At 36.8% G+C, this 20,201-nt stretch overlaps 1 protein-coding gene across 1 annotated transcript in view; it reads right to left on the bottom strand.

The window, feature by feature from the left end:
- Window positions 1-5,103, bottom strand: part of LOC113941233 (triadin-like) — a 69,646-nt gene extending 64,543 nt beyond the window's left edge. The window contains exon 1 of the mRNA XM_027632394.1: window positions 4,645-5,103. Coding sequence (XP_027488195.1) covers window positions 4,645-4,666 — 22 coding nt within the window. The 5' untranslated portion in view covers window positions 4,667-5,103. The remainder of the gene's footprint in view (window positions 1-4,644) is intronic.
- Between the last annotated feature and the right edge of the window lie 15,098 nt (window positions 5,104-20,201).

Consider the following 20,201-nt stretch of genomic DNA (forward strand, 5'->3'; position numbering starts at 1 on the left):
TAAACATGTTTCTTATTATATAAATAACCTTAAAATACGTTCCAAATACTTATGAGCACCAGGTTCTTTTAAAAAAAAAAATTAATAAATGTTCAGACCTAAAGTCCAGCTCTTTGACCACAAGTAAAGGAGAGTTAACTGTACGCAGACACTTTCAGCCCATCACAGACTAACAACACCTTAGCCCTCTGGTTTATTGGTTTTAAGTCTTCCTGCTGTCCATAGATAGCTAACTTTCTAAGGGGCTACCTAAAGAGCTTCCCTGTACCAACTGAACATGCATAGATACTGTATCAGCTGTGAGTAGCATTGTCCACAAATTCTTAAACCTAAAACTTAAGATAGTAAATTTGACCTCACGATTGCTTCAACGGCCATGAGAAAGTATCAAGGCTGGAACCAAACTATAAAGCTCAGTTGTCCAGGCCCGCAGTCACAGGGGAATACAAATTTTAAGGAATTTCAGTGAGAATTTGGAGCTTTTGTTCCCCACAAAGACTTTTTTACAGGCAGGGTTTCCTGACTTTTTGTCTCTCTGGGTAATTATGCTGTTAATTTTATCCCGTAGTTCTAAAGAGGAACAGACTGACTCCTTCAAAAAATCATTGCTAAAATTGTTGCATTCTCCTTACCCTGCTGTAAAAGGTATATTATCTGGTTCCTTAACACTGAAAGCCAGAAAAAGAAGACACCTTTTCATTTTGAAAATTCACTAGATGCTAAATGAATTCTATAGAAACCTTCTAATTCCAAACTTGAACAGCAGTCTAACTGAAAGGTAGGAAACCTCATATGCCTAAAGGGTTATTTCCCATATATTATTAGTTTTGTGTCTATCAATCTTCAGGTATGCAGATCTTGTTGCCTTTTGAAATGGTTTACATCTTAAAACTTTTCATAGCTATCAACAAGCCTGAGTAAAGGACTGAAATCCTGAAAAGCTAATTTTGATTTTGTCACTGACAAGTTGTGTGTGGCCTCAGGGTTAACCTGTCTGCTTGCAGCCTGCTCCTAGATAGAGGAAATATGTAGTTGCACAGCTCTCAGCAGCAAAATAAGGACCAAACTGTAACTCATTGTCTTATTTCTATTTGATTCCTGCTTCTTGCTCCACTGGAGAAGTTACTTGTGGTAGACAAACAGCTGGCATAGAAACCTTGTTTTTTCCTCTTCTCACCTCCCTGGATTAGGTCAGTGCACAGTCTCCAGGGCACTGCAGCAAGCAGAGTTGTGTCTCTGTTCATTCTTCCCTGCATAAAGTGTCAGGGGACAGCCATCAACCTTGCACTGTGACCTGCAGGAGACTAGAAAGGACCAACTATAAGGCTGCTGCTGGAGCTACTGTGCACATACAGATTAAGCTGTATTTTGATTGAAGCCATTTCTCAGAGGTGCCAGGCTCAAGGTCAAGTGGTATGGGAAGAATTCAGAGATGCTGCTTGCCTTTGAAGGGAGAAAATTTGTGCTTCCAAAACTCAACTGGAGCAGAATGTGGGCAGAAATGTGGGGGGGCAATAAAAAGAGGTTTTTTGTATATAAATGGCAATAAACAGTATAGAAATATTGGCCCATTGCAGGATGAGGAAAGTCACCTCACAAACCTGTGTCGGGGGAGGTTTAGGCTGGATATTAGAAAAAGGTTCTTCACCAGGTCGTTGGCTGCTGGAACAGGATCCCCAGGGAAGTGGTCACAGCACCAAGCCTGACAGAGTTCAAGAATCATTTGAACAATACTCTCAGGCACATGGTGTGACTCTTGGGGATGGTCCTATAAGGGTTGACTCGATGATCCTTATGGGTCCCTTCCAACTCAGTATATTCTGTGATTCTGTGAACTACATCTGCCATCGAGTCCAGTCCAATCCCTGTGTTCCATAAACACAGCAAAATAACATAGCTTGCTAGACAATCACTTAGGTGGATCATAGTAAAGATCCTGGCCATTAGAAGAATACATAATAACAGCTTAAATGTAATAATAACAATATCAATAATTAATATTAATTAATATTAATATTTTAATAATACTAATAATACTAGTATTAGACCTTGAGAGTGTTGGAAAGACAGAGTACTTAATATCTGTATTGAGATTTTTTTTTAATACAGTTTTAAGGGCTTCCACTTTTTGATAATACATTTCTGTGACTGCAATGACATGTAATACGAGAATGCTAAAGATAATCCCTTGGAATCTTCTCTTAAATACTTGACAGCAGGAGACATAAGTCCTGCCAACTTTCTAAGGACACTTATAAGTTGCTGTCTTCAGAGATCTCATTTTGTCTTTCACTGTGTACATTTCACCAGTATTTCCACAACTAATTTGTAACTGTGGAAAAGAATAGATAGCACATATGACTTGTGATGCAAGTAGACAGGGCAGGGTCATTGCTTAGTGGCAACATTTTTAAGTAACTTAATCTCATTGTCACTATCATGATGTTGACTTGAAAGAGCTCCCCATCATCCCTATTCATCTATCTTTGAATAGATCACAGTCTTGACATGGGCTGTCAGAAAAAGGTATCCTGAGATATGCACCCACACACTCTACCAGGGCTAGACCATCTCTCTAAACCAGCAGCTACACTGGCCATGGCACAGTTGAAGCCTGCATCACTGTTGTGGCCTGCTCTCCTACGTGTTATCATGGTACCTCAAAAGGCAAGGAGCCCGACAGTCTGGCTGATATGAGGCTGACACTGTAAGATAGAGTTATGAACACCTATTCCAAGGAGTAAGTATTTTAATCCTAATCAAGTCATGAACACCTCAGAAAATCAGGGGATGGGATGTAATATGGGAAAAAAAAAGAAGAAATTCTGTGAAGCAACAGGTATTTTAATACATTTTTTATTTAATCAAACTATATGTTGCTGAAGTTTATATTTAAACTTTCAGACTGTGAGTGCCAGTACTAGCCCTGGAGGAAAATAAACTGCAGTGAAACGTTAGCCTGAGGCAGAATTCTTACTTTTCTTCCATGAGTAAAATTTCCATCTCATGGATACAGAGTTTTAAAATCAGTCTATCAACATAAGTTTGTTCTAAATATGTGAAAACAAAACTAGGCTAAACTAAACTAAACTGAACTAATTATATGGCTTATTTACCTGTCATACAGAAGGTCAGCTTACTGTGGAGCTGGTACCCTTTACTACCTAAAGTCTATGCTTTGCACAAGAAAAACACAGAAGAAAGACACACATTATGATAGCTAAGGAATACCTATAAAACCACTATAAAAACACAATAAAAACATTTTCAGATTCTTTTATAGGATCTTTTATTTCATTTTAGGATCTTTTATTGTCTTTCTTCAATAAACCAAATGACTGAAAAGACTTCCAGACTGATTGAAAAGTCTTCTATTTTTAGTATTAATTTTGGACTAAAAATCTTACTAATTTGGTTATTCTGTGGATTTCCCTGATCACAGCTACAATACAACCAATGTTTAAAACAAATTTGGTTAAGAATATTCAAATAAACTAGTGTTTGTCTTAGCTGTCAGGCTGAGACACCTGTTTTGTCAGTATTTGCAACCAGAAGTAAATAAGAGAACAGTCCAACTGGTGATTCAAAAATCACATTGTCTCCTTGCTATGGCTAACCAGACATCAAGCAACGACTGTACAACTTGACATACTCTTAATATCAACCTTTTAGAAGGAAGGGGGTCACTCATTAGTAGCACTTAATGCAGAATCCTCTTACAAGCATGAACAATAAAAAATAGAAGATGAAAACTACAGCTTTCATGCACTGAAAGACAACATAATTGGAAGTAGAACAAAAATAACCTTCAGAAGACTTTTTAAAAGCACCTTTTGTAATGTCATTATAAAATTCATATAAACACTGTAAAAAAAAGGGTTGGAATTAAATGTAACAAAAATATTCAGTATTAAAGAGGGTTGCATTTTAAATATATCCTCTGACTGACTGCAGTTGATAAAATATTGTTATGCATCTAAAATATTTTTAAAATATGAATGGTCAGGAAATATTAAAGTACACGAAACATTCATATTTTAGAATATGTATTTATTGTTTAATACTATTGCCTTTCATTCTTGCAGGCCAAGCTTTCACATACTTATTTCAGCACAATTTTCTCTGACTCCTTTAGAAGTTTATCTGAATAAGGATTTCAGATGTTTTTTTACATTTTACCCTTCAGTGACTACATATGCAGTTCACAAATACTCTGTGCTCCCTAAGGAAAAATCAGGGCCAACAAATTAAACTATTCTGACTCAGGTAAATCTCTCATTATACGGACCACCTGAGCAAAGAGTAGAATGCCCTAAAAATTTAGACATTCCCCTCTTGTATCACTCTAATGGAGCTGCCTAAATGGTGATGTTCTGCAATTGAGACTAAGGTTATTTTTAGAGATGTAAAGAGAACTAGCTTCAGTAACTGGTAAAAACTCAGGCTACAGGATTGAAAAAGTAAAAAAAAGAAAGAAAAAACAGGAAAGAAATGTGAAAGGCAATCCAGCACACAAAATGAAATGGTCCTAGAGTAAAAGCATTATTTGATAAGAGTAACAAACCTTTTTGACATACTATTTCAATTATACTGTTAAAGTACATATAATTTTCAAATAATTATATTTGAAAAGAGTTACTGTACCTTCTGCTGTAATCTCAGCCATGATGATGGTAAAATAGTTAAGATCTACTGTGGCAGCTTAGACTGTACTTCTGGGTTGCTGGCTCTTGCAGGAGCTGCAGAATGAGAAGGAGGGAGGTCCTCTGCTTTGTCTAATTGTGTTCCTTCTTCTTTTGTGCCCCTCTGAAATGTCTTTTTCCTCTGCAGAATCCTGCCCTCTCACAGCAACCCAAGGTCTTCCAGAGGCACCACTTAAAGCTCAGTCTAAAGTATCAGCTTCTAACAAAAATAGCCACGCCTCACCGTGAACCTTCAGCACATTTTTCTAATAATCTCAGAACCGCGCACACTAAAAATAAAAAATAAAAAGACACAGCTCTAAACAGGACAGGAAGTCATGGAAAGGCAACAAAAATCAAAAGAACTCAGAAAGAACTGTTCAATGCTTCTGCAGCCTCTCCAGCGTAATTGCAGTTCTTTGGGGGCTATGTCGGGAAACATGAAATATAGAGTTCAAAGTAACCTTATCCATCCCAGTTCAACTTTATTCTTAGCACACTCAGTGCTTAGCACATTCTTCCTGACCTTATTTGGCTTGGGGAGGTCCTATGAAGCTTACCGCTGACTAAGGGGGAGGGTAAATTTGGGTGATTTTCTTCACTTTGATAGTCATAGTTCAGAACCAATTAAGACACCAATTCAAACCTATGAAAACGGTAACTTCAGTTTGGATTTTTTTCATCTTCTTCTAATTTGTTGCAATTATCACACATACCTGTGAAGTTCATCTAAATATTACAGAACATGGTTGTAATTCAAATAGTAACAGTTTATATGGTGTAAAAACATAAAGGTAATATGCAAAAATATTAAGCAGATAGATTTTTTTTCTGTGTCTGATTGATGGAAATATTTAAATAGCTCAAAAATTCTGTGATTTTAAAAAAGATTTTATACAACTGAAAACAAGTAGATTTTTAAAACTATTTAGAGGAAGAAAAGTATTAACAATTTAAATAAGAATAATGATTTTAAAACCTGAGCAATCTTTTCATTGCACTGCTTGCAATTTCACAACTGTAGAATTATGCATGTGGTCAATAGGTTGAAAATGAAATTAGCAAAAAAGTGCCCTCGAGCCAGCATACTGCTACATAAATGTCATCGTCATATGAAATCAGAAACCATCCTAAACAGTTCTTACTAGGGAACCTATAGTCAACTCCTCTCTGCTACATGAGTTGGCATTTACACTTCTCATCTTCCCCCCAGGAGATATAAGCACCTGGCTCTGTGGCAAAGTATGGGGAAAGGATCTGTTTGTCCAACGTACAAGATGCATAAGCAAAGGTTCATTGAGCAGTACAGTCACGAGCAGGATTTTTCTCTTCCCAGTACTCTTAACGTATTTCAAACTTGTCACTTTACTGAAAACATAAACTTACAATCAGTGCTCTATCCCCTTTCTCCTTTAGCCCTACTGACCAAATCTTTTGCACTGACAAGTTCTGATTACTTGATGCTAAGTACTCATCTCTCTAACCCTTTGTTTGCTCCTTTAACCTGTCCTTCAGAAGACCCTCCTCACTAAAGTTGATAAAGGGGTTTTAGGCACAACCATATTCCTTCAAAAATACTCTTTCATGAATACCAAAATTACATTCATATTGACAAAACAGCTGCCCACAATAGTTCAGTGGTTAGTAAAGGATGATAGCAGATATGATACTCGGGGAAAGCCCTTGTTCTTCTTAACTATTTCTCTTCTGGAGCAGTTCCATTTTCCATGAACAGTTAGATATTTTGGGTCATCTATGTTTTGACAGCTTTGTTACTTGCTTGAAATGTGAGAGACACCATCTCAGTTGATTATTCAAAGCACAGACAATACTGCAAAGTCAAGATTGTTTCACTTGTATTACTACTCAGAATGAAATGAAATAGTAAAGTCTAAGTTTAGATATATGAGGAGAGAGTAATGGTGAAAAATTGTCTGAATTTTTTCTTGTTCTATGAAGCAAGATCCTGAGATTGTGAACTATACCCAGACATATCTGTTTGTATAACCAACTGCATATACATAAATGTCTGTACCTCATTGCTTTCCATTTCATCTTCTGCCAGCTGCTCTGTTGCCTCCATGCCTTACTTCCTTGCTACTATTTATGCTTACTCTCAGTCATGGGCTGTTACTCTGAAACCAAAATATAAGAGCAGAGGAAGTGAGAGAATCCAGATGGAAATCAATTTACCTCAACATCAGCCCAGTGGCCAGAAAGAGAAGTGGTTGATACCTTCTCCATTCCTTGTATATACAAAGCATTCATTCTGAGAAGTGGGCTAAAGATGTCACATGCACCAATATATGCACAAGTATAATTCTAGGCAGCTGTATTGGAAGTTACATAGTTGCTCCCTTTAAAGTCAAAGTATTTGTGTGTCATATTTCCTTCACAACCTTTGTAAAAATACAAAGAACTAAGGTGAAACCAAGTTCTGTGCATGTGTCTGTGCATGTACATTTGTTTTGAAAAACAAGCATTGCCACCTGAAAACTATACAGAATGTCAGATTTATTCTTAAGGAGTCTAAGCAAGGGAGATTGTGAAAATTTTGTTTAGGGTTAGTTAGAAATTTCGTCAAAATCTGAAATTCAGCTCCTGACTCAATTTAGGAGTTTGTTTTACACTAGTCTGTGAAATTCACAGTACGCAGAATGCCAGCACAAAATCTATTCAACTCTTCATCCAACAAAGTAAACATTAATTTCCTGGCCCAGTGTACATACTGAAAATTGCATTTTAGTAGGAGCCTTTTCTGTCTAACCTATCAGAAATATTCTTTTGTAAGGTGTCCTTTCTCTCTCCTTGTCCCTCAAACAGTAACAAAACTGAAAAATTGAAACTAATTTGATTCTTTAAAGTGATATCCAAACCTGGACACATGCAATCCCTGCTTATTTTCTTCCCACCATGTCTTGGGCACAAGGCAAAAATGCTCTTGGTTCAAGCTGGCAACAGGTACTCCCTTCCCACTAAGTGAGGCTACCTGCTAAATGAATTGTCCTAGGATCAGTACTTGCATTCGCTGTTGATGGAGGGAATGGTAGCAGCAGCTAAACCCTCACATCAGATTCCTGAGATACCCAAATTTGTGTTTAAGAAAATAAAATGAAGGTCCTCTTTGCTCTGTAGTTGCCCGGATAGGAAAAAAAAAAACAATCTTAGGAAGAGGGGAGGAGTAAGTACTATATATTGTACTAATGTGTGCATGTAACCATGTGCCCTGATCTCAGATAATGTATATTTCACTAAGAATCCTAACTGATGATTCCATTTGAACATTTTTTTAGGATATTTAGGAAGTTTACTATTTGACAGAATCTAATACAAACTCCTGCTTTTAGGTGTAAAGTTGGGTTATTCGTATAATTAAGGTAGAAATATACAAATACTTTATGAGTTGATTTCTGGGTTGTCTTGGAGACATTATTAACAAGGGAATTGGGAGAAATGACAGATTACATCAAATTATGAGGTAATGAGAAGACAGACTTTCATACCGACACAAGGAAACATTGGAGGAATTGAGTATAACTGTCAGTCAACAAGTGAATGAAGAACAATATTTGAGCTTGTCTGCTAACACATTACTGAAGAATTCTCAGCGTTCAGTCCTAGAAAATCAAACTATGCATGACAAAAGCATTTTGTATGTCAATGCATGCTCAACAGCACAGCAGGGACAGAGAAAGGAAACAACTTTAACTCTGATACATCTGAAGACGTACCTCTATCAGATGGGAATACATTGTTATCAGAAACAGACAGTAATCAATGGATAAGAACTAAATATAGAATGAAAGTATAAGGCCAGGGAGAGGGTGAATGGTACTGAATCAAGTGAAGAGTAAAAACATATGCAGAAGCAAATATAGGATTAGAGTGGTGTCTGTTAACTGAGCTTTCATGTGCATATGAAGCTGTTTTCCTCTGAAATAGATTTTTACTTTTTTTGCTTTATTTTTGTTTAGGAATAGTGTTACTTATAGATGAGATTTGCATTCAGCCCTACTAATAATACTCTGTGTTTTTCAATATGAATAGGAGCACACATTCATATTCTGATGCCTTTGAAGTTCTGATCAGTCAAAAATGTAATTGTGACCTTCTATGGACTACTACACAACTCAAAAGTAATTGTTTTCCATTTGTGATTGATATTTCATGATTAACAGTTGCAAGTTTTTGGAATCAGCGTGACCAAAGTATAGACTTATTTTGGATATGCTAAAGCACACCCAAAATGCAGAACTAAACAAGACAAGGTTAAATCTTGTTATATGTATGTTTAAGTGTTCTCATAAATCAGTCTCCACTGCTTTTTCATTTTGAGAATCGCATATGTAGTACCTTTAAACCACTTTATATTTAATATGTAGGAGAGAGTTGGTTGAAGCCTGTAGAAGATCTGTCCTACATATAATGTGAAAAACTGTCAGATGGGTCAGAAGCTCTACCTCCATAGGCAGACTGATCTGGAAGCAAATCAGCCTTTGCCAGGGGACAGCTCACAAGCACACTAGGGTCACATCACCTTGACACTGAGCTTGTTAAAGGACATTTGGTGGGTTACTTTTCCCAAAAAGAAATTACTCCAAAGCTATAAGATAGAAACGTAGCGGGAAAATATCTATGACACTATTCTGCTTTACTATACAAAATACTCCCAATTAGTCATTGTACTGCAAAACTGCTGAAATAGTCTCAGTCTGGGTGTATGACTGAATAATGAACACTTTCTAACAACTAAGAAGGCCTAAAGTTATAAAACCACTTCCAGAAAAGAAGGAAACTTCCTACTTAGTCTTGCAAGCTGGTTGAGTAGACAGTTTGTGGAAGGAAATCGGGGTAAAGCAGCCCCCTTGTTTACAGAGGTTTTTTTCCGTATTCTCTGCTTTAACTGTACTAAGTATTACTATGAGTTAGGTTCAGGTAAGACATCTATTGCAGCATGTCAAGGTCGACTGTATTTGGATGAGCTTTAACAGTTCCATGTTACATGTTTTTCCTTTGATTACTCTATTCTCACTATTCTTAATGAGTATCATTTTATTAGCACCTGTTTGGATTTACTTTCACACCTAGAAAATTTCTGTGGAGCTGTCTCACAGATAAGACAGCATCCACAGATAAGACAACATCCATGATAGTGAAAAAAGAATATCTGGAACTGACCCTTTTTAAGAAATAATGACAAAAAGTACACTTTAATTATTCTTTACTTCAGAGCAATCTGTATCCAAGCTTTACTGTGTACAGAACATAGAAAGTTGTCGACCAATCGGTAGAGATGGGGAGTGTCTCTGACACAACCTGAATTACCCCTGTTAGAAATACTGGCTGAGAATTTTTCAAATATACTAATGTACTAGGAGTGCTGGCTGGTCAAAAATGTTCTTGCAAAGCAAGATGAATTTAGTTCCAATGACTTTCCTAGAGAAGAGGAAATTTCTAAAAATTTACTGATTTTTTTCAAAATTTTATTTGAAACCAGGTTTCTATGCTAAAAGAACAGGATTCAGAAATATCACACAAAAATATGTAGCAAAAGAGTAAAATTGTTCCCGTATCTCAAATTTCCAAACCAGCTCCAAATTTCCACTGATACATTTTAAATTTGTCTTAATCTTATAAAAAATATCAATAGAAATCGGCATATAGTGGTTTTTTTCCCAAATATAACCATATTTGAGCACATTTCCAAAACAGATAAAGAGAAAGACAATTTTGAAAAACAAGTCTGATGTGAAAAGACAAATATCTGTTCTCATATCACAGAATTGGGGAAAAAATATGGAGTAAAACTAAGTCTCAAGTATCTTCAGTAATGTGAACTGCTTTTGGGATGCTTGAAACTATCTGCTCAGCCTGACCTTCACAACCAAGGAGACATTTCACCTTCTTTTCCATTTAACGGATTATTCTTCTGCTTGATTTGTTACATTATGTACCACATGTTCTTAGGCACTCATGCTAGACTGGACTTTCCCTAGTCACATTACCAAAGGATTTGCCTTGTAAATAAATCCAGTCAAAACCTTAGGAGTCTCATCTGGATTTGGGCACTTTCATAGCCTTTCTGAGAGCTGACACTCAGTATCTAGGCACAGTAAATTAAAAGCCATTTCCAAGTTAAGCACTCTTTGTCCTGGACATCCTTTTGTGTGTGTGATACAGCTGCAGTTCTAAGAGTATTTTGCTGACAGTGTGTGTCTGCTGTGGTTTTTCATTTGGGTTTATTTTAACAGGAGGTTTTTCTGTTATTCCCAGGTCCCTGTTTGCCCTGGGACATTAAGACCTGTTTGAGTTATGCATTTCCACAGATGTGATAGATATCAGCTCCTGGCAGTGGACAAATCATTTTTTGACTCCTGAAATACAAAAGCCTGAAGCTTGAATTAACTCTTTATGTGCCCCATTCAACCATACACAAACCTATGACACAAAATGCTCAAGAACAAAACACATCTGTTACTTGTCGTAAGTATAGAGAGAGACAGATACAGAACAAAAGAGAAAAAGTATAAAGCAGGCAAAGTATTTCATCAATTATCAGTTATAAGAAAGAAAATGCATGAAAGAAACCAAATTTATATATATAAGAAATTGTTTCTACAACAGCTATAATTTTTCTTTGTGTTTTGTCATTCTTTCTCCCTCATTCTAGTCACAGTCTAAGATAAAAGTTACAGTCACAGATGAAAGTTAGTATTACAGATGAAGAATCCACTTTATTATTATCACTATTTAAAAAGAAAATCTAATCTGGGAGCATTTTCATTAGGCAATTTAGCTTCTTTACAGAGTAGAAGTGGAAGAAATGAATTAGTAAATTCAACCTTGTCAGTGCTGACAGCTGTAACTGCGCTGAAAAAAGTATGCTTAAAAAATAAAGGATCTTTTAAAAGGAAAAATAAGTTTGAACATTAATGTCTTTAAAACTCATCATAGCAGATATATACAAATTTTCCTAGAATAGTACATCACCATTTGTCACTGCCAATCACTTTAGATTCCTGTCCAAGCTCCAACATATGTACAAAGTCGACTTCCTAATGCAAATCATAAAGAATTTTTTTCTGCATTTACTGAAAAGAATTGCTACATATTTCTTGCTCCTCCCATCTTACTGGAAGAGCAAAACACAAATAGACGAAGTGTAGAAGACTAACATGATCCTTAAGGGTCAGTTAAACTATTTCTTTAGAGTTTAAATGAAAGTAAAAGTATTAGCCCAGAGACACAAAGTAGAAGATCCTCAGCTGTGTCCCCAGAGCTCAGAAGGCAATGCAAGGACATTGGGGACTTTTGGAAGCTCCTGGATGCATTCCCAGGGCCTGAGGAAAGCATGTAGCACTGGTAAAACTGGCACAAACTGCAGCTGCCAAGGAGATGTTAGCAGTTGTTCCCTGTGGGGTGAAGGGGCCCTGCAGTCAGATTTGGCAGGACAGTACATTGAGCTGTTGTGCAACCATAAAACAATCCAGACCAGGACATGAATATTTTCTGCATCAGGAGGATATGGCCTTCAATATAAAGGTTTGTGCTTGAGATCATCGTGTGTGTCTTGGAAGTAATTATAACTGTACATGTATTTTTTCAATTCATAGACATTCTCTGAGCTGAGCATTTGGCTATAAAATACCATTTCATATACCTTGTGCCCTAAAGATTTTCCTCTCTGGTTACTTCTGATTCTTCCTCTTTCCTGACCCACCTGGCAAGTTCACAGTTTTGGTAAAATTCATACCTGGTGAAAGGTTTGTGAAGAAAATGTAGCCTGGGTATTTGGATTCTGCTTCACCTAACAATGCTCTCTTATGATGAACAAGGAAAAAACCTGTTTCTTGTTACTCAGGTAACAGACAATTGAGAAAGGTGTTTTGATTTTGTTGTGTTGTGGTTTTTGTGGGTTTTTTTTCATAAGATAGGGAAGGTAGCTAGGGTTTTACTTAATCTTTGTGAAAAGTAGATATAACAATACTCCTATTTCCACATTTCAGAGTAACAACAAAAAATGTTATCTGTTCTACTTATGAGAACCAGAGCCTGGCAGTTGGGTGAAGCAAATGTTTGGTTCACACGCAGAAATAACAAAAGCCACACAGAATCAAAGATACAGAAATGTAGGACTAAAAGTACAATCAGCCAGAATGTGCACTTTTCCTATGTCACCAAATTTGAGCTAATGTTCACAATCACATTTATGATCCATATACCACAAAGAGATGCCTGACAGAAATGCTGGTGCTGCACAGCCCTGGGAGAGGTTATGCAGAGGCAGAACGCTACAAGCAGTGAGTGGTTCATGCCACAAACAGGATTATGGTCCCTGTTCCCCTCCTTTGCTACCTGACTTGACAAAACTTGCTCTGCAAATGATACCATTCCATTACTTTACAGCATTTGTCAAATGAGTCCTTCTCACCCCATTCTCCCCACTAGCAAATTTATTTTCTTTGTTAAAAAAAACAACTCTTCATTTGTCATAGTAATGCCCTGACAGTGACTGGCAAACATTACTGGCAGACTAAATACTAATGGTCTCTTTAAACCATTCAGAGTAACGTGATCAGTTCTTCCACTCCATACTAACACAAGTGAACTGGGATATAAATTTACTCCTGCTCTTTTCCTCCTAAAAGGCTGATATCAATGTGTATTAGCAAGAGAATAAAAGTTCTTTTCCTTTGTCTGACCATGCAAGGTCAACCTTTTTATTAGAGTCAAAAGACTGGAGAAGCAGGCACTTAAAGCTAGTGGTCCTGCAGTAAATTCGTGTCTTGAATTGCCCAAGTATTTGAGAGGTTAATTTAAACACACCTGTCAATCTTAAGTACAAGGTAGTTGGAGTATATTAATATTATCCTGAATTATTTAAAAGATATGACTAACGCTTCATGTACCATAAGACTGCTATCTGCAAAAATAACATCTGTGTCAGTCATTGCTGGGTGGTTAGGATTTCATCACTAGCATTTATCAGTATTTCTGAGTCCTGTGTGTGAAGGATTCTGCCATGTTACCAGCTCTCCTTCACCTTCAGGTGTAAAACCCAACCTCCAGACTCCTTCATACTGTTCGTTTTGATCAGAGATGAATCAGACAAAAATATGGAGTCTTTTTCCTGAACAGAATCTCATAAAAAGATCAAAAATATTTTAGAAATATTTCTGATAAACTAAAGACTGCAGAGTAGATATGTTAGACAGTCCAGTGTGATATGTATTCTTTCAAAAAAATAGAAATTGATCCTACAAATTTTTTTGCCTGAGTCCTGATAAAGAGCAATATTATCTAAAGCAATAACTCAGGGAATGGAACTGAATACAATCTACTAACTAAAAAAAATTCTCACTGTTTATACTAAAAAATCCCTCCTGTGGCAGTAGTATTGTACCTTGATATGTATAAAACACAGTCTTCACTTGCACACCAGCAATGGACCATCACTGGTAAGAAAAGTAAACAGGCATAAAAAAGGAAATTTTTGTTCCTTTATTCATGGCAGAGTGTACCTGTCTCCTATGTTATGTGACTGATGTAAGATGCAGAACATTTGACCATGCAAGTTATTTCTGATAATTATCTGACTATATGAAGGAGTTCATGAAGGAATTTCTGCATTCTGCTGTTTCTAAATGGAAAAGCACCAGCACAGTAAATTGTGAACCTCTTTAAAAGCGTAGCCGTCTCGGTGGTTCATCACACAGAAATCATGAAATACAGGAACATTTCATGGAAAGTTACTTTCCTGCTACAGCATGGATTGAAGAAGTTTTTTATCACCTTTTGATCATGCATTGCAGTAGAGGTCCAAAGAACTTCCTCACGCAACTTGATCAATTAAAGCCCAATTTTCAGAGTGTCAAATGTCTCAGTTATAGCAAGTGAGAACTGCAGGAAATTTCAAAACCAGAATGTGGAGTACCTACTTTATTGTTTGTATGCTTGCATTACATATGCAATCAATAACTTTAAACATTTAAGTATTAAATGAAAGCATGTAGATTCTATGATCATGCTGAAAGAAAATAATTTATTAATTTATTCAAAGTTTTGTAGTGACTTCAACAATTGTCTTTCATGAAATGCACAATATAACTGAGATTTTGAGTCAGATTATGGAAGGAATGTGTGAATGAATGAATGAATGTATGAATAAATGAACAAATACTAGCCACTCATTTTAAAGGTCTAGTCCTTTGTTATTTGCTATTATCAATGTAAAAGGACATGTAATATCTGCTACATTTCTTTACAAACTTTTATTTATTTCTAAAATAATCCAAAAAAATCTAGTACACTCCACAGAACTGAAGCTTTTTTCCATCTCAGATTTCAGTTTAATTTTGTAAACTTTGTAAGTAGTTTGTTTTGTGCTTCCTTGGAGCATTGCAGATATACTGTACAAAATACAGTAGTTCATCAATAGAGTATTAGCCAGTGTCTCACATAGTGGTAGCAGTTTACCTCATCATAGTCACAGATAGGAAGAAAATGAGCTTTAGTGTGGAAAACACATTACACACACACACACACACATTTCTAGGGAGTTTCCAGGGATTCAATTTTCACAGTAATATTATACTAAAAGTTTTCTTTTAGGTCTTGGCTAGATCCCAATGTGTTGCAGGTAGCCAATGCATAAGCCTTGTTTTACTGTGAAGATAGGAACTTTTACATTGCTCCAAATCTGCCTAAAGATCTAGTCAGAGCTTTTGATTGGGCCTGCTGTTAAAATCTGGCCTCAGAGGAGGCCACAAATTTTTACTGCCACTTTCTGGGTGTGTTCCAGGAGAGGCTGTGGTGACTGACTAGCTGTGTAGGATTCTGATTATGTAAATCCCAAGTCAAAACACTGGAAAATTTTGAGACTCAGAGTTACATCAGGGGTCCAGATGTAAAGGTATATATAGCTCCAGCTTGAACAGTAGCAGTGTTGTGGTCCCTGTGTCTAGCTGTGCTTGAAAGCACAGGGTCTACTGTTACAGCAGATCTGAGGAAGGCACAGAGAACTGACTATCTCGCTTTTTAGACTTCACCAGAGGAGACATTAGAAATTAGTACATCTTTGGGACAGTAAATAGATATAGGTATGTAAAATAATTTATGAACTAAAAGTTCTGATCTAAATTCATTCCCATACCCTCATCTTGAGAACTATTTTATATCATGTTTTCAAATTAGGCAGCAATTTATGTCCACAGTTCTAAAGAAGAGGTCAAGTGCCTTGTTTGAATGTGTCTCAGTTGCTATACTTTTCACATTTTCATTAGCATTATTTCTACTGTGCCAGAGACATCTAAAATGAAACATCAAGATGTGAAATCTAAATTATTATTTTACAAACCTATGCAAGACTCTGGAACCCAGTGTAAGAAGCTTACACCTATGGTTGCCTAATGTGTCTGTTGCTCAACATCAAAATAACATAGGGAATATTCATCTGTCACTATTAAAAAGAAATAAAACAGAACTATTAATATGTACATTCACTATGAAAATGTTAAATACTTTGACACATCTTTGTAAAAAATCCCACACTTAATAGCTATTTTTCAAGTGATTAACATTGATTAATTCACCACTAAAAAGACTATTTGCATAATTTTTAGGATATATAATTAATACAGTGATTTGTATGAACACTTTAGTTTTGAAAGAGTTTCTAAAGGTTCTCCTTTCAAATCAAGTTGCTATTTTTACAGTCACAACCAGTAGGGCAAAATTAAATATATATGCCTTGCTCTTTTTACTGTTCATACTTATCTTACACAGAGAATAAGAGGGTATTTTGAGGCTGTTCAGAAGGAACCACTGGTGATTGAAATACTGTGCCCAAGCCTTCTGACAGCCAGACAGTGTAGTGTCATTAAGGTGGAGGAATTCCAGTGGCAATTGCAATTTTACTCGTTACAGCAGATGATGGCTACTCATACCTTATGACTTCTGAGAATGCCCAGCATTTTTTACCTGTTAAAGTTAGAACGAAAGAACCTAACTTGTCTGTATGAAAAAGTATGCTTAGAAAGTGTGAATGCCAAAATTCAAAACCACAAGGACATGATACACCAGGGTATGCTGTGGGAACAAGTTAAGCCAGCAAGTCAGCAGCACCTGCATTCAGTCAATTAGGATCAAAAAGGACTGCTTTGCCCTTGACTGGTGTTTTTGATAAAGAGAGTGCTGTGTTCTCAAAGCGAACACCACTCAATGGTCTGCATGTTTTTCCCGTGGCTGAAAACAGTCAGACATGATTTGAGTGTGAATGTGTGGAATCAAAACACCAGTTTAGTAAGATCCTGGGAATTCTGTTTAACTGAACACAACAACAGGTGCTGTTTAGAAAGGAACCCTAATAAAAGGGAAATGCTGGAAAAATCAGTGGATAAGTTCCAAAATTGAACTCAGTGTGTGTGCAGCCTCATTTCTTTCAGCACCCATACTTGCCCTACATGCAGGATAAGGTTGGTACAAGTAGTGTTCTATTCTTTCTGACTTGAAAAGAGACAAAGAAAATGCAGAATTTGAAACTTTCTGTTATCCACCCATCCCTTTTAAAATAGTCTAGGGTTAGACCCCTTGTGATCCGAATGGGCTGAAGAAAGCTCTTAACAGGAAAAAACCCCTACCTTGTTTGGCTGTTGTGAAGTCAATACGCTAATTTTGCAAATAGAGAACATTCTCAAGAATCTCCAAACAAACAGGGGAGCAAATCTACCACATTCACTCATCACAGTATAAAAAAGTACTGTCTGACCATACATACCAATGAAATATCAAAAGAACAGGAGAATAAAGGATACTTGATGTGAACAGACTGGTGTTTATCCTCTGCTGCTAGAAAAATCATTCTGCAGCCAAAATGCCAGTTCATTGGTCAGACTGTATTGATATACCACAGCTGTTTCATAGATCCATATCTACTTTAAATTCCCTTCCAGGTAAATTTTAAAACCTTCAGCATGTTTTAGAGGATCAGAAATTCTACTATCACTGCACTTGATGACTTGTCAGCAGAGGGATTTGCCTTTTTATTGCAAAACCAGGCACACACATACTTGATCGCAAAGATTTCCTTTAGAAGTTATTTATAAAATGACAGCCTCTTTTCTCTCTCATTTCCCTCCGGAAAATCGTGCATTCACAAATTTGATCTTTTGTCTTCCAGATTTTCAAACATCTCCTGAATCTTACAATGTCAGATTGATTCTGTTGTAGAGTTTGAGATGAAGTTAGTCTCTTCTTGATAGGTGTATTTCACTATTCCATCTCAAAGTCTTTATTAAAAATCCCTTAAATTCATCATTTATTTCATTAGCTTTGGCAATCATCTGACACAGAAGGAATACTGAAAGAAAATATTCCCCTGGTATTTCTCACACATCTACTATCTTTTGACAGTACACTCAAACTGTTCTTTGATAGTTTGCGTACACTGCAAGGACATATAGACCAGAAAAAACTGTCAAGTCATTCCAGCTACTTCAACGTACCTGCTTCATCTGGTGCTGTCAGGTTTTGCCCTTACTGGTTTGGGAGGACCAGTACTGATGACAATTAATACTTTTGAAGACTATCAGCCTACTACCATTTTGAGCTTTCTTGCTCCAGTGAAAGCCCTCTACCACACAACAATTCTATTCCTTGTCTATATGAAACTGAGGTGAATACATGGGCTGATAAATAGCAATAGATTGCCTTGTCTTGAAAGGACCATCAGAAATAAGCTGTATAATTACCATGTTTTAGTTGATTACCACAACACAAAATATCTCTAATTATATCAGTAGTTAGACTAAACTAACTTTTTCTTGGTGGTAGAAGAAACGGATTAATCTAATGCAGTTCATTCAGTCTCTGTCAGCAAAATTCCTGCTACAAACATTTGTAAAGGTCCAAAAACTAAATGATCCCAGTTTTGGAGGTAGAAACTGGAATCTTTATTGAATATGCAAAATGCTATTTAAGGGTCTCGGGGGCAGAGCATGCTAATGAGGAGGCTGGGTTGTGCCAACTAGGGGACTACCCAATTGATTAGCATTTCCAGTAACAAGGATCATATATGGGGGAAAAATGGTTAACATTTCCCATATCCAGGATTACATGTGGGGGAAAGAGGATTAATATTTCCAGCAACCAGGATTACATAGGGGGGAGGATGGTTGATGTTTCCTGAAAAAAGGATTACGAGGGAGGGGAGAAAACAAAGGGACTTCTGCATGGACTGATAGCATCATCACAAAGTCTTTCCATATCCTGCTGCAGGAGATAGGACAATCCACATGGTTGAATCTCAGTGGGTCTTGCCTGGTCCTTAGATGATGGAATTTCCCTCAGCCCCTGTTGTCCACGGCTTGCTGCTTAAGCCATCAAGCTCCTTCCTGATGATAGCTGAGTTTTGACCCTTACAGACATTCACCAGACAAAGCACCACTAGCTACAGGCCTTTTCTTCCCTTGTGAGTCTCCAGGTACTGTGTCTAACCACATGGACCCTCCATCTTTCACTTGAGGCAGGGTTTTGGTTTTTTTTTGTAACGAATACACTACATCAGGGAACATAGAAGCAATTATTGACAAACAGCTTCTCTCTGGATGACCACACCACCAGTTAGGGAGCTGGCAGCTCCACTGTAGTCTTTATGGTTATAATGTTCTCACATAGAGACAACAGTTTATTTAGTGACTGCAGAATCTCCAGTGACTCGTTGGAGATGTAAAGTTAAATATAAGCTGAAACCAAAGGTCACAAAATACCTGTTGCCTTGATTTCAAGGCTTGTCTTTTTTTTAAAAGAAAATTATGGAGTTAGTAATCCCATCCATCCTTTGAGACCTTCACTGTCTTGCACAACACCTACCTGCTTCCAGCTGACTTGACAGCTTGCCTAATTTATGACAGTTGCATCAGTGTTTCTACTCTTTCCATTCTAGGGATTCAGCACACTCATCTTGGTTCTCCCTGTCAAATCTCCTTAAGGATCAAAACTCAGATGCAAGATATGGACATCTCTATATCTCAAATTTGAGTCTAAAGTGGAGACTAAAAACTAAATAAAATGCAAAGTCAACAATCAAATCAAAATTTAATTAAGAAGGAAAGATTTGTCATCCTGAACTAAGTATCAGAGCACTGATGGTCAGCGGTGTGTACTCTCAAAAAATTCCACAGAAAACGCTTGTTATAACACCATTAGTTGGCTCTGCAAAGCTATGCTGGTTTTCCATTGGAAAGACTTAAACACAGTTTAGTAAAAAACTGTATAACAGTGTATATGAGGACAAAAGGGACCTATGAACCCTGCTCTCACTCTAAGGAGTTGAAATGTACCAGGTTTTAACCCTATTGTGAATGAGCAGTGCTATTAAGGTACCCGTGTCACACTTCATTGCAGTCTAACACTGGTTTGGAAAGAGAGAAAAAAGCTTTCATGAGAATTGTGTTACACAGAAATATTCCCTTCAAAAACAGTCCTGTGATTTTGTCCTTCATTTAATCCTTCTCTCAGGAC

Source organism: Corapipo altera, unplaced genomic scaffold (genome assembly GCF_003945725.1).
Source record: "Corapipo altera isolate COAL_440 unplaced genomic scaffold, ASM394572v1 2b, whole genome shotgun sequence".
Classification (NCBI taxonomy): Eukaryota; Metazoa; Chordata; class Aves; order Passeriformes; family Pipridae; genus Corapipo; species Corapipo altera.